Below are 14,870 nucleotides of genomic sequence, written 5' to 3' on the forward strand. Positions count from 1 at the left end.
CACAATGTTATTCGTGTTGAAAACTCTTACCATCATATGTGATGGGCAGCGAAACCGTCTGTTTACTAAGACTGAATGCATGAAAAATGCAACAGCATAGAAAGATGTTGCTTCGCAATATGCAGCCTTTCATGTGCACTTCTGGCGAGCTGCCACATGTACTGATGCATAAACATGAACAGAGGTAAGAGGCAAAGTTGCTGTGCAACCCACATGACGCTTTTAAGAAAATGTATCTCTAAACCTTTCTGTTTTCATAGGCAATCAAAATTTGTTTTGAGCAAGTTCGTTAATCACATTGAAGCAACAACACAAGAAGCAAGGACAGAAAACACAGCGAGTAGGCAGATTGAGAAGACGAGGTAGACCAGTGAGAAAGGTTTTAATGAGATGGAAGAGGCCAGCCCTGCAGTGTACAGGAGTCAGTGCTTTGAATGAGATTCGTTAATGAAAATGTGTAAAGACTTTGCTGAAAGAAAACTAGTAAAAACAAATGCTAATATAAAATAAAAGGACAGAAATAAGAGTATGCGCAAACATGCATAGAATCAGGCACACAAACGCGAAAACTAAGAAAAAACTCAAATATAAAGAAATGTGGGAAATAAAAGAAAATTGACAAACGCAAGAAAACATACACACATATATACAAACAGACCTGGGTAGAGGTATTATAGGAGCGGGTTCACAAGCTGCTGTTCCTACCTTCTCGTATGTTTTTTTTTTTTAACCATTCTCTTAACACTGTCTTGGGAATTTTTAATTGCAACATATCACAAGAATTGAAAAGCAGCGCGAAGCTATGTTGTGAGAAACCATATCGAGCGCGGGCGACACAACTTATGCGTGACTGTGCCACAGCACGCATTCTATAGCTTGCGCGCGCGGTGAGCACTGGTGGAAAGCAATCAATCGACGGTTCCACACAACGCACAAGCACCGCCGTTAGACGCTCGGCCATCTTACTGCTGAAAACGATCGTTCACGCTAAGTTGACGGCGACAAGTCTTTGCATTGGAGGCTTCTCTTGCAAATATTTTCTGTTGAGAGGCTCGTAGGTTTGCTTCAGGCGCGCATGCTTTTCCCATTTCTCCTGAGAATGGTTTTGCTCCATCACTTCACCCCGTCCGACGAGAAACGCAGCGACACAGTACACGAACACACCCGCGGCTGACAGTAGACACCAGACTTTGGCAAACTTTTCTCTTCGTAACTTCACTCGGGAGCGAAATAAAACAGACATGGAACAAACAGGTAGGATGTGTGTTTGCAGCGGTCGCCGTGGGATCCTGTTTTTAGGCAAAGCGTAGTGCAGCATCAGCGATGCTCGCTGCAATGTTTCTTCGCCAGATCACAGCTTGGAATAAACGCACGCAGCACAAATGCCGCATCGTAAGCTTGCAGTAATATTTCCGGCATGATAGACATTCACAAACAGTTCGGGAATTCACTGTGACGAGGCGTTGACGCGCACAGCTGACGCGACTTGGCCCAGTTCGCAGCCCGGGCGGCCATCTTCTCCGACGGCGGAGTCACCGGCCGTCCAGTGCATGACGTCGGTCCAGAGTGCGCGCCCATTGGTGGATGTTCGTGTGCATCCGCCTCGGAGGAGTAAACGCCCCCTTTTTTCTAAAGTTGTATCCGACTATAGAGTACTGCACAGGCCCAGGCTGGGGCCCGAAAGCCCGGGCTCGGACCCGGCCCATGAGCCAGGCAAGGGCTGGGTAAGCAAATTTCGACCCTGGCCGGCATTAGGCCCAGACATGCTACACGAAACTGAAGGTTGTATATATAGGTCTCGTACCCTAGCAAAGGCGTCATGTGGGCAGGATTGCATTAGTCTCTGTGTTTCATTGCACTGTGTTATTTAGACCGTGCTCTCCCGGCTGGTGTGGCCAGGTGGAGGTGGGACTGAGAGAAGTAAACAGCGTGAACCAAGCGCTCATGCAATGCTGTACACTACGTACCTCGCCACGGATAATCTGGAAATGTATTTCTCATTTTCGGTGGATTCACGCTAACACGTCATCACAGGCTGAAACCGCTGTGGTTCAGGATATGTACGATAAACCCCTTGCATGTCAGTGACAGCTGTGTCAGTGTACCTGCTTTTGACAGTGGACGATGTATTCGTGGCACGTAAAACAACCCTGTGGAAAGATGGGAGAGAAGTGGCTGCTGTGAGTAATGTAGAAAGAGACGAACCTTCTTTACTGCAGTAATTTTCTCTGTGCGCTTGAGGGGCACAGGCAAGTGAAGTTGGCAGATGTGGTGCAAAAGTGAACAAGGCTCGACAGACGAACGTACTCCTTTGCGCAGTTCAAACAGCTGATAGTTGCACATAGGCCCGGTGAACCCACTTGCTGCACGCATACGTCCCTACTGTTCAGCACTGCAGAACTTTGTTTCCGTGAAGCTTCACTTAACATAAGAGCAAAAAATGTTACCAGTGATTACAATACTCCATAATGTGGATTTCAAGCGCAGGTGTTTCGGTGTTTTGAATACGTGATATATTATGGCAAAAATTTGATTCTGAAGGACACAGTGCTCTCAGCGGCGGCGCTTAGCTTCTGCTGAGGCAGCTCGTTTAGCAGCAATGGCAGACGGAGCATTTCCACCGGTTGCGTAGCTCATTGTTCAGAAAGAAAGTGGGAACATGAGAATGTGTGGCTTGCGCATGCGCAATGGGACGAAAGCCCACGCCAGTGCTATGTTTCCACGGCTGGCCACATGTCTCACCGTGCTGGCACTCCGCTGTACTCTGTGGGGGTTCTACTCTGCGTGCGGCTAGGGCTGAAGGCGAGCCCCACGCAGTCGCTTTGTGTTACTCCCCAACCCGTAGCGCAAGAATCGCGGCTACGTCAGGTTCGAACCAGCGGCGTCAACTGTAAGAATGTTTATTGCTACCGGCAATAAAGAACACTGGCAGAGGGACGTGTCCTCTCTGTAATAGTAATAAATAGGCTGGCCTCGTTGCCCGGGATAGTCAGGCAATGTGGTCACTCACGGGTTGCGGCAGGTGCTCCAGTCTGGCAGGTTAGGGGTCCGGCCTCAGAGAGAGAGGGTCTCCCCCGGTTGCGCTGTTTTGTACCTTTTTACCTGGGCGAGGGGAATGTCCTCCTCGCCTGTCAGCTACCTGCCCGCGAGTCGGGGAGGAAGGGCGCGCGCGCTTCGCGTGAGTGAGGGAGAATCGGGAGAGGGCATAGTGCGCCTCTCTCCTGTCTATGCCGGCTCTCGATGCGACGGCGCGGGGGAAGATGGGCGCGTGTGCTCCCCACAACTCCTAACCCTTTTTGCCATACCCACCTCTGTTTTCCGCCTCCTGGTTGCACTGCACCCTCCTCTCCACTTTCCTCCTCACATCTTTCACCTCCCTCCCACACACACCCCTCCACTGCGCACCGTGTTCGCTTTCATCGTTCACTGTGCTTGTTCGCTCGGTTACGCCGATGCTCTCATCAAGAACAGGAGTCTGCCTAAGAGCTGTGCTTTAGATACCTTGGGTAGCAGTCGGTTTATTTAAGCTCATAACATTCTCCACTTCCAGGCTGTTCGTAGGCGCGCTGTGGCTCGTCACATCTCCACGGTGCTTGGCCACCGGAAATGTGTTCAGTAAAGCAAAACGATTTCTATAAAGACAAACAGTGACGTCAGGGCCTCTAGTTTTTCCTTCCTCCGTGTCGCTTAGCATGACGACGACACATCGCTTGCAGTCTTCATTTACAAAAGCTCATTCAAAAGATAAGTTATTTTACATGCTAAGCTTTCGACAACGAGTTGCATCCCATGTTTCTTGGCATTCTGGAAAATAGCATGTGCTGCAGTGCGAATTAGTGAAATGGTTAGCCTAGGCGTGTGCCACCACCTCATTGTGATTTTTGCAGAGTTTGACAAATTCGGAATATCAAATGTGCAATTGATGGTACAGAGGACATATTTTGGTTCATATAGCCAACAATGAAATGCTGCCTGAGAGTGACAACAGTAGTGATTAAGTGTAAATATATTTTTGTTCTCAAAAAAGTTTGTTGCTTTCCTCTTTAGAACTGGAAAATTTGTACTATCGGTGTCAAATGAAACGTGAACAGCGGAACGCGTGACCGCAGCATAACTTAGGTATAGTGCATGCTGTCCAGTCATCACCATTGATAGGTGCACAAATCTGCATTGACAGCACTATGTGGCCATGCTTCCCGTTTACTCCAGTATTTTTATTTCTGTTCTGGTTCTCTTTTATTTGAAAGCATGAAAAGAAAACAGAAACTAAAATATCGCATCACACAGTGCGGCGAAGCCAGATGAAACACGGAACAGTGGTGCGCGGGTTACAGTTAGCGCTGTCTAAGAGTCATCATTAAAGATGAATTTGCTCATCCAGTTTGCATGCAGGGGGAGATGACGCTCGTTGCAAAGTAGAAGCTCCTGGCTACTGATAAAGTGGGATACCAAATTAATTAAAAATGAAGATTAAAATATTTGCTTAATTTTGAATTCAAGAGCTCTATGAAGGGAGACTTTCAGCAAATAAAGGTTGCAAGCTAAACAAGGCCATGTAAGGCCAGTGCAGGAATGGGATTCCTGCGCCAATTGCACCATTTTGATACAAACGCTGATTTCTGTGCCAAACACAGAAAATTGACCGGAATTGCACCACACTATGCCAGAACGGCTTCGGCATGTGTGCTCTGGCAGTGGCCGCGAACAGCGAGCGGATTTGTTCTCCGAAAAGAGTGCAACTGTTCACATTCCGTACACCGTGTGACGGCGCCTCCCGCTCAGTTTCTTGTAATTTTTCTGCTTATAACACTGGACTTTTCGGTGCTTCCGGCAAGTGGCTAGCATGCACATAGCCACTCTCAGCTGTCGTCGCTTCTGTGGGAACGGCCAAGGTGGCTGTATTTAGTGGCGCGGCATTCCCTAGCTGAGGCACGGCGTTCCCTAGCTGAGGCGCAAAACAACGAAAAGCAGACTGAGGGCACTGAGAGCGAGCTAGAACCTTTTTTAACTGTTTCTCACTCGCGTCTAGTGCTTCATTATCTTGGTACCTCTGTGGCTTCTGGTTTTCCTCTTGCACCGTTGACATGAATAGGAATGCGTACCATAATGAATGCCTTTTTTGTGTAATTACAGTCAACGGCCGATTTTTTTCGGGACATGCCCCATAATTCGGACACCTTCGTGGAACCGCCACGTACCTCATAGAGTCAATATATAAGAAGGTCTGGAATTTCAGATGGAAAACTTTTTCCTGACCTCTTCACCATGACTACATGTCTGAAACGGCATTAATCGAGGCCACTGCCATTTGGATTATATCACAGCCTTGAACTGGCACTCTCGCACGCTGATTCACTGGCAGTGACCACCGCGGGCCTAGATGCTTCAGACGTTCATTGCCAAACTTCTTGCTGTTCGTTACCGTTATTTTCGGTGAAAGAATTTGCCGCCATCAGCAATGGTGCTGGCTCCACCTTTGTAATCCTGACTGATGGCTTCAAAGCACAGAAAGCAGACCACGTTGCATAATGCCGATTTCTGAAAATTTGCTTCACTGCAATGCAGTTTGCCTTTGAATTTGTGCTGATAGTTAGTGCCTTCATGGGATTATTTTCCGTGTAGAGTGAAACCACATCATAAGCCCATACCTAGAAAGAATGAAGAAGTATATAGTGATATGGTAGTTACACAAGTTGGGGCTAACTAGAAGGCATTCTTTCTTATCTGTTTTCGCCAATATGTAATTAGCATAATTTTGGCTGCAAGCTTGGTGTGAGCCTTATGCCGCCTTTGTCAACTGGATAAGTTACTGTGTGGAATCTTGCTAAGAAAGGTGTTCTACTTTGTTATTAATTATTCACATTTCATTTGTTTGTGATGGTACATCTGCTTACATATAAAGGTGTAGCAGTAATTTCATTATGAAAATGAAGTGCTGGCCAAAGCTTTGATGTCGTGGAATGTGAAAGAATCCTTCCTGCATTAGGGAGACATATGCTGCAGCGGGTTCAGTGGGCGGGCATATCTCTCCCCAGGGCCGGTATAATGTATAGCTGTTCCTATCTATTTTTGTGCCCATATGGGAGAGGCCGCATACATTTTGACATCACTGAGGGCTAATGGTGGATTTGGAATAAAAACAGATTGGAATAGTTTATGTACACTGGGCCCAGGGTCAATAACAGCTCTGTGGGCCTGCGGTTATATATGAGACCTTGCAGTTATGTTATCGCATCGACTGGACTGCATAATTTAACATTTACTGCTATCATCATGAGCACCGAATAATATAGTTCTGTCGTAGTGCCACCAATGTTTTCAGCATTACAGGAAAGCATGCATCATGCTGCTGCTCAACCCATTCTTTTATATTCTAGTACGCTATAGCTACAAAGCGTGCTTCTACTGCCCCGTGCTCTGATTGGTTTGTGCCAATGCAAAACTATTTCTATTACGTAGCAATGGCTTTCAGTAAACCACAGTAGTTAATAACTCTGGCTTCTCCGTAGTCTGTTGGTGAGGCGCATTCCTAGGCACTTCACCCTCACTGTCCAGAAATAAAGAATATTGTATTTATAAAAAATGTCTGGGGTTACTTGTGGAAATTTTGGACTTACTATTGCAGAATGCATGTTTTTGTGATTGCCACCACTAATTAAAAATCTACAGGCACTATTACCTAAATTTGCATGCATAAGACGGTTTCAATGTCGGTAATCTGCTTCAAAATTAAGCTTAAGATGTTGCCTAAGACAGTTGCAGTACAGCGCTCGTGTTGGTTTATTGTATGTTTCATCGTGGTTTCAAAGTGCACTGCCATATTTCGTCTTCCATTATTCCACCAAAATTCAGATTGTCCTGCATCAGACTGCTTCAAAATAAAATTTTATCTGCTCTAAATTGCTCCAAAATGCAATTTTGTCTGCTCCAAACTGCTCCAAAACGCAACTTTACTTGCTTCAAAAATGCACACTGGCAGTCCCACTCCTGCCAGTGTGCAAAACCAGTGGCTTACAGTTTATGACTGCCATTTGCAACCGGTCATGATAATTCAATGATTTTTAACGATACTGTGCAATGTTGTATGTCAGAACAAAAGCAGTGGCTTTTTCAGTCCAGGGTCAGTAGTGGTCCTTCAAAATCCTTGAATGTGAAACTGTCATTTTCAAGGCCTCGAAATTTCTTTGGCTCATTGAGTGCTCAAAAAAAAAGAAAACATTGAGTTTTGCTTTCGGCTAAGCTTAGTGTATTTTGTTTGCATAACTGACCATGAGGTTTATGCAAACCAATGGTTGAGCTTATCAAATCTGATTGCGGTAGGCTGCAGTAAAAATTAACTGACGCTAAACACAAAATGCATATTGTATAATCTCGCATATGTCCTAAAACGAGGTAAGAGAGAGCCTCCAAGGGGACCTCACGTTTCATCAGAACTTGATTTGTAAGGCTTTATCGGTGCTTATGTAACGAATATCACATATTTTAAAAAGGGGATGATGTCAGCATCAGAAACACCTGTGTCAGTGTTTATATAGATTGCTTGTGGGTGACGTAACTTTGCTTTTGCAGGGTCATCTTCCGGATATGCCGAAGGAGCGCATGGCAGTCCCCGAGAGCAAGCGCGGCAGGAGGACGGCTGCGTCCCTCTTGTCGAGCCTGCATCAGTCTGGTCTCGGGGGAGCCTCCTCATCTTCTGGTGGCGCGGCGAACCTCGGGTTTCCCTCTACCTCCGCCCTGAACCCTCTGAGCTTCAGCAGCAGCATGCTGGGAAACTTTCCAGGGCTCAAGTTTTTCATGGAGCCCGGCAAGTCGTCAGCAGCCGTGACATCCCCATCAACGTCATCGGCCACGCCCCCTCTCTTTTTGCCCTTTGGCGGCCTGGCAGGCATGGGATTGGCCAATCCTCTGTTCAGCTTCCCCGGCCTGGGCTTCCAAGGCCTGCCCTTTGAGGAGGCCAAGGAAACCAAGGCCCAAGATGGTGAGCGGGCCCCCAGCAAGGAGCGCCATAGCAAGGGTACCCCCAGCAGCAGTGCCAGCAGCAGCACAAACCTTCCCACCTCGTCAGCCAGCTTAGCCTCCACATCTTTTCCTTTCCTGTACCCCTCAGGACTGCTCTACAATCCCTTGGGCCTGGGTGGCTTCTCGCTACCCACCAACATGTCAGCCTCGTTTGCCTCTCTGGCCCAGGCAGGCCTGGTGAATGGCCTCGGGGGGCTGGGTAGTGTCATCTCATCAGCGGCAGGCAAGGCCCCTTCAGCATCCCTGGCCAGCTCAAGGCGGCCTGCCGCCCCCTCGGTCACATCTGCCCTTGGGGCTGGCCTGCGCAGCAGTGTGCTTCCTCCTCCACCATCCACTACTACTGCCCGCCGGCCAGCACCCATACCCCCACCAACCCTTGACTCTGATGATGAGAGTCTCATGGGCAATGACATGGACGACCTGGATGATCTCGATGACCGCGACAACTCAGATGAGCTAGATGATGAACCAGACCACAAGCGGCCACGTGAGGAGCGGTCCAGCAAAAAGCCAGAAGCACCACCCCATGACAAAGTTGCTTCATAGCTGGCCACCACGGACATTAACTTGGGGTCTGGCTTGGGAGGCACCTCTGGGTTTCTCTTTTGTACTCTGTTGTATTTATGGTTGGTCACTGGAAAGACTCGCATTTGGTTGAAACCTCTCTCCTGTATGGATGCTGCACCTTCGTTCTTGATTTATATGCCTTGTTCGTTGTATTTAGTTTATCGGTTTGAACAGGCCTTTTAATTTTTTCTCCTCTCTTTCCTTCCCTTTTATACATCTACGGGTTTCTCTACAGTGCAAACACGTGAAGCAGTGGGCTTCTTGCATAGCACATTTCATTTGTCTAAATTTATGTAATGGTATTGCTCTTTTTGCCAGTAGATTATGAATTTTTTCATTTGGTGAATTAAGCAACAGGCACCTCACTGGTTGGCCATGTGTGACCATTCGAAGTCCCATCACTTAAATGTTTCTTACGGGTGAGACATTCCTGGAGCTTTCTTTGTACTTTTTCTTGCTTTTCTTTCTGCTTCTGCTTATATTTTATGTACCTCTCAAAAAGCACGTACTTACACAAGGCGAAGTAAATGTCGCATTACGTGAGCTGAGAGGAACATGAAATTAGCCTTTGCGGCAACATTTTAAGGAATGTGTAAATAATAGTTGTCCTTAACATGTGGCTCACAGAAGAATTCGCAGATGAAATTAGAGAGGTAAGCCATCACAGTTAGTGACACTTTTGTTCCACATGGTATCCTTCCTGCAAACTTTATACAGTCAAACCTCGATATAATGAAGTTGTACTTGCAGCAAAAAAAACTGTTAAATCACAAATTTCATTAATTTGAGGTTTTGCGGCTTCAGCATTAAAAACAACTTCACAAATTCATGGGCATTCCTGGTGGATAGTACCTCGTTAGTAAACACTTATAAAGCAATCGCGCGAAGGTCGGGCCATAATAGCGTGGTTGTGAGTGCCAGGGCGCGGTGCAGATAGCGTCGAGACTAGTGCACGGATGTGACTCACGGTATCCGAGATTTGCGTGTGTCACGACGCACAGCGCCATACATCTTGGACTCCATGGCTGACCTCGCTTCGTGCCCCCAGGCTGCGCCCACAAATTATACGGATATTTGACCTGAGCAAAAAAAAAAAGGGGGGGGGGGGTCATAGTTTCGCCAGGAAGGTAGAGCATTGATGGCGATAGCAAAGAGAACTGCGCGAAGTAAGGTTTGTAGCTTCATCGGTGTCCCATGTGCTCAAGCAAACATTAAGAGATCTCACCCGATGACCACCAAGTCGCTGTCACAATGCGAGCGAACGCTTTGCACCGTGTCAAGGAAACGAGATTACTCGATCACCAACACTATGCATGCGGAAACCCTAGGCACATCATGGCACCAGACGTCTCAGCTCTGTCTTTACACTTGCCGCGGTGAGATTACTTCCAAGACAAGGCGTGCGGCCCGCGCATGGATGCGTACACTAGGAGGAGAAGGCAGACAGACGCCGTGTTTAAAGCCCCCTTAAACTTAAAAAGTTTTACAGGGCTTTAGCCGTGTTCTACCCCTTCCCTCCCCTCCAGCGCGTGCTTGATCACGTTACTGTGCGTTCATACCCTCCCCATCCCCCTTGCGCAGATGTAATCGTCGGCTCTCGTGTTTCTCCGAGCGCCCTGCGGCCTCCGCAAGTTGTTTACCAACGCTACAAATGGTGCAGCAGGTTTTCGTGCCTACCGCGTCCCTACACACGCGTGCTTTGATGGCGTTTTTGCAGCTCCAGTGTTTCATGTGGAAGAACATTTATGGTATCTTTGACTGGTCGCCTACATCTCTCGAAGCAGAGTCGGGCAGATCCGGCGTTCCCTGAAGTCGGAGGTAGAGGACAAGTGCACAAGCCGAACGTGTGACTCGCTGTCTGAGGAGGAAATGGCAGATATGAAACCATGCGACTACTGCCAATGTCCGATATTTCGCCTATGCAAAGCTCCTGGCGCTGCTGGGAAATCCAGCAGTCGCGCCGTGGAACGAGCGTTCGTCGAGATGCCAGCATTCAGTGGCCTAGGTTGCCTAGGTTACGGTGGACCATCGCCAACAGCAGCGACGCTGTGCTGTGATTGCGTTGCAGGAAATGCTTCAATCTCGATGACTGCTCTGACGAAAGGGCACGGAGTGCCTCAGAGCGCTAAGATGGATGAGAGCGATTGAGAAAAACCAGCCAAAGACAACACCGCTCGCGAGGCCACCCTAGAGCGCTCAAAAACCACCAGCCGAAGATGCCATTAAATGAGGTGCATTAGCGCAATCTCTTGGGCCAGTTGGTGCATGATGAACTTGAAAAAGGGGCTACCAGCGAAACCTTGTGTTTGCGTCCTTTGTGTTTTGCTGGTACCCCCTTTTTCAAGTTCTTCATGCCATTACGGTTGCTTTTAGCTCAGACGACATTTTTGTAGTGTTTTGGTAGATGTACTAGCCATACAAGCTCCTAAGTACATGTTTGAAATTACTGAAAATTTCGTTAAATTGAAACCGTCACGAAATTAGTTAAATCGCGAAAAGAAATGCACGGGTTTTAATGCAACTACAATTGGCAAATGAAAGTAGTTTGTTACATCGCAAATTTCGTTAAATTGAGGTTGGTTATATCGAGGTTTGACTGTACACCTGTGCTTTGGTACTTCGGTTTCCTTTTTATGCTTTTGCCATGGTGTAATTTGTGTGTATGTATGTGTGTGTGCATGTGTGTGTGTGCATGCATGGTCAGAATGGATGGCTCTCGCTGAAATCTCACAATGTATTTATTTTTTACTCATTTGAAGTGAAGGTCATGGGAGTGTAGGCCACACTTTATAAACAGAACTGTGGTAGCATTGTTATCAAGGTGTTTTATTTTCTTCCAATCTACTTTACTGAAATTGATTGCAGGACCAGGAAAAATCCTGCTTTTTAATGTTTGTTTTTAACTGGTTATTGTAAGCAAGATTCATAAAGCCGTGGAGCTTGCTCCTAATGATGTGCATCTTCGTAGCTCCTTCTAGTGCACATCGGAGACCAGCGTCTGCATTGTTAGGTTTTAAAGACGTGCTTAGGGTCATGTCTTGTGGCATTGTACAAAGAATTTGCGGTTGTGTACAGATGATATCGTCCTCCGCCCTCTTGCCCCGTGCAGCTTCTTGTTTTGCTAAACATCCATGTCATGAAATAGGAAAATGCTATCTGCCATTGACTGAACTGACAAAGGCACTGAAGGAGTGTGACAACACATTTTGATTTGCTTCTGTCAGAACAGCTATTCTAAAAAAGGTTATTTTGGACATCTTATATATATATATATATATATATAAAATACACACACACACATATATATAATTATATACATATACACATGCATTTCCTCCTTAGATATTTTTTTTCCCCTTCACTAGACATCTTTTACTTTGCCTTCAGGTGCAGGGCAGGGGCATTCTTATTGACCATTTTGTGTAAGATTACTTGAAATGTATGCGTCGTCTTGTCAGTGGTTCAGACATGATGAAGCATTTGTGTATAGCTGTGAAACCATTGTAAAGGTTCTACGAACAAGTAATTGTATGTTTCTACTTGTTTTTAAAGGGCACTGTGGTAGTGCTGCTTTATTCCTATTTTTCTATTACGTTCTGACTGCTTTTATGTTCTGTCGCTTTTCTCTGCATACTCAGTTTCTGTTGCATAAACCTGCTTTTTTTATATATATAAATATAAATATAATAGTGCCTTCTTTGCACCACTGTCCTTGTTTTGTAGCTGAGTTTTGTGTTATGTGTCATTTATTGACAGAGAACTTATATGCAATGCCTACCTTTGCTTTCTTTCTTTAACCACAGTGTAAAATTTATTTATTTGCTGCTTTGCTCTGCAGTTTTGTTGATGTTAGCTTGAGGTGAGTCGAGCTGGTCACCTCATTAGCATTGGAGTAAGGTAGTTGTGTGAGCTGGAGAATGAGTGTCCCTTTGCCCTTCAGTCCTTTTTATTTTCTCATCATTTTTTAGTCAGCTTAGAGGTAGCTATCTCAGAAGGCGGGCACGGAGAAGTCTACAAGAGTCGTGCCTTCTGTGTCGACAAAGGAAACCCTGTACATGCAGTGTTGGTGGGGAAAAAAATTTAAAAATAAGCGACGTTGGACTTTTTGTGACACCAGCAATGTCATAGTGCATGAGTGATGCAACCTTTCATATAGTGTTTGTACAAGTGTATGAAATTAAATCTTGAAAGTGAAAGAACAATTGTGTGTGGCGAGCTTTCTTTAAGAATATTTAATAAACACAAAACTACAATAGCTCATGGGCAAGTTTAATGTCATGGTAAACATATTGGCTAAGTATTTGTGTTGTTACATTACACTGGCTAGTTAGTTGCCCATAGAGACTACACTATCTCCGTATGCCACTATGCGCCAACAAGGATGGATATCTTGCATCTGCTGTGTGTGTACATTCTTTTTTTTTTATTTTTTTACCCCTGTTTGAACATATTGAACTTTAAAGTATATTTGACTTTTGTAAGGCTTCTTTAGACTGCAAACAATTCATGTGGGCCTCGGCGGTCGTTTGCAGTTTAGCACCGCAGTGTCTGCTGACGCGTTGCAGTGCGGTGACCTACTGCTGAAATCGCTTGGACTTCGTACCAAGTGAGCGCATCTATCTTACAGTTAGTACTAGTGTGGCCCGAGGAATTGGAGCTTGCAGTTACTTGCTGCTCGCGCTATGGACGCTCTCGCTACGGGCGTTCGGATGTTTCACTGCTGTTGTGCTTTGAGATGATAGTGATCTAAAGAAAGGAAGGACGCTTGATTCTGCAACCCGTGAGGGAGCACGGCGAAGCGTCGTCAGGGGAGAGGGAGTGGGAAGTGAAATATGAAAGGGAGGATGTGGCCTAATAGACTCCACTATGCGCGACAGGTGGCAGTCCTCAGTAAAGTTGCCAGCGTTGTAGCGGTCGCTTATAGGGTGTCTATTCCTGTGGAACTTATACACTCCAGCAGGCTCCGCAGCGCAGGGAGCTGTGGACACACCGGGAACAGCAGATCAGTCTCTGTGGCCGCTGGAAGGCCGTGGCGTCTGTAGGTGTTGATCACTGTAGGGCGTTCCTGCGCCAAGGATTGGCAGGCACAGATAAGGTGCTCCATAGTCTCTGGGTCCCCGCACCTCTTGCAGGCAGTGACGCTTTGAGCGCCGAATGCGATTATCTCCCTTTCCCCCCGAATAAAGAAGCCGCGAGCCTCTCTCATTGCACTAATAGGGCAAGAATATGTCGCGGATAAGCGAGGACAAACTGCCCGGGAGGTAAAAAGCAAGTGTACAAGGTGCGACTTTTTGCATGAGCAAATGTGTGTTCACACGGAATGTAAATCTAAAGTAAGCGAATAGATCGCGATAGAGCGCTATCGTAACTAAGCCTTACGTAAGAAACAATAGTTAAAGATCGTCTCGTTGGTGCTGCCCCCTAGGGATAGCGTAGTAGCATTGTGTGACGTCAGTGCCCGAATCGCTCGTTGAGTGAAGAGCTAGTGTTCTGTGGCTTGTGTTGTGGTCTGGCGAAGCGTCAGTATTTTTGAGGATGTCATACGCGTACCTATTCAAATACATTATAATTGGAGATACAGGTAAGATCTAAGTGTTGTTCTAAATTTATATACATGATTGCCTTCCGTACTGGCCGTTTTGCCTTGGTAATGAGTGGCGCGTTTTGTAACATGCAAGGTTCGTAATGCCAAAATGGCGACTCGCTATTGCTTTGAGCACCTCTTTATTCTGTTTTGCCATTGGTAGTGTGCAGACTTATCATTCTTCCTTGCCTGACTCACGATAGTTGAGGTAGTTAGTTGATAATACTGGTCGAAATTTTTCGCTGGTACGGAAGCCAGATATACGTTCGGCCGGGCAATCGCGTGCCGAAGACCCGACAATGGGCTATGCTTTTCTTGTGTGCATCTAACCTCCTAGTGTACTTTGTAGTGATCGTCTATGGCTAGTGATGTGCTTTTTACATTTCTCGTTTATGTATCGCTCCAGCTTTTTTATTAATAGTGAATGTGCTCCAAGCCGTTTGAATGGGCATGTTGGGTGTATTCGACTCCTGCTTTCCCGTTTCAGTAACAGCTGTTGCGCATCACGTTGGTTTGTTAGTGCGTTTCCGATAGTGCGATGAGGACCGTTGTTCTGGTTTAATGTTTGCTTCGCCTTTGTGCAGGAGTGGGAAAGTCCTGCCTTCTGCTGCAATTCACAGATAAGCGCTTCCAGCCTGTACATGACCTTACGATTGGTAAGTTTTGTTTTGAATCATAAATATGCGGTGTTAATTTGCGT

At 46.3% G+C, this 14,870-nt stretch overlaps 2 protein-coding genes across 13 annotated transcripts in view; both read left to right on the forward strand.

Moving 5' to 3' along the window:
* The window catches only part of kis (chromodomain helicase DNA binding protein kismet), a 209,878-nt gene extending 197,090 nt beyond the window's left edge, over positions 1–12,788 (forward strand). For all 12 annotated transcript variants that reach the window (XM_075673530.1, XM_075673529.1, XM_075673528.1 and 9 more), the window contains one exon: positions 7,570–12,788. In XM_075673530.1, the coding sequence (XP_075529645.1) occupies positions 7,570–8,565 (996 nt within the window). In that variant the 3' untranslated portion in view covers positions 8,566–12,788. The remainder of the gene's footprint in view (positions 1–7,569) is intronic.
* Positions 12,789–14,021: 1,233 nt separating this feature from the next.
* Positions 14,022–14,870, forward strand: part of Rab2 (RAS oncogene family member Rab2) — a 34,215-nt gene continuing 33,366 nt past the window's right edge. Inside the window, exons 1-2 of the mRNA XM_075673542.1 lie at positions 14,022–14,167; positions 14,755–14,826. Of these exons, the coding sequence (XP_075529657.1) occupies positions 14,122–14,167; positions 14,755–14,826 (118 nt within the window). The 5' untranslated portion in view covers positions 14,022–14,121. The remainder of the gene's footprint in view (positions 14,168–14,754; positions 14,827–14,870) is intronic.

The sequence above is a fragment of the Dermacentor variabilis genome, chromosome 1 (genome assembly GCF_050947875.1).
Source record: "Dermacentor variabilis isolate Ectoservices chromosome 1, ASM5094787v1, whole genome shotgun sequence".
NCBI lineage: Eukaryota > Metazoa > Arthropoda > Arachnida > Ixodida > Ixodidae > Dermacentor > Dermacentor variabilis.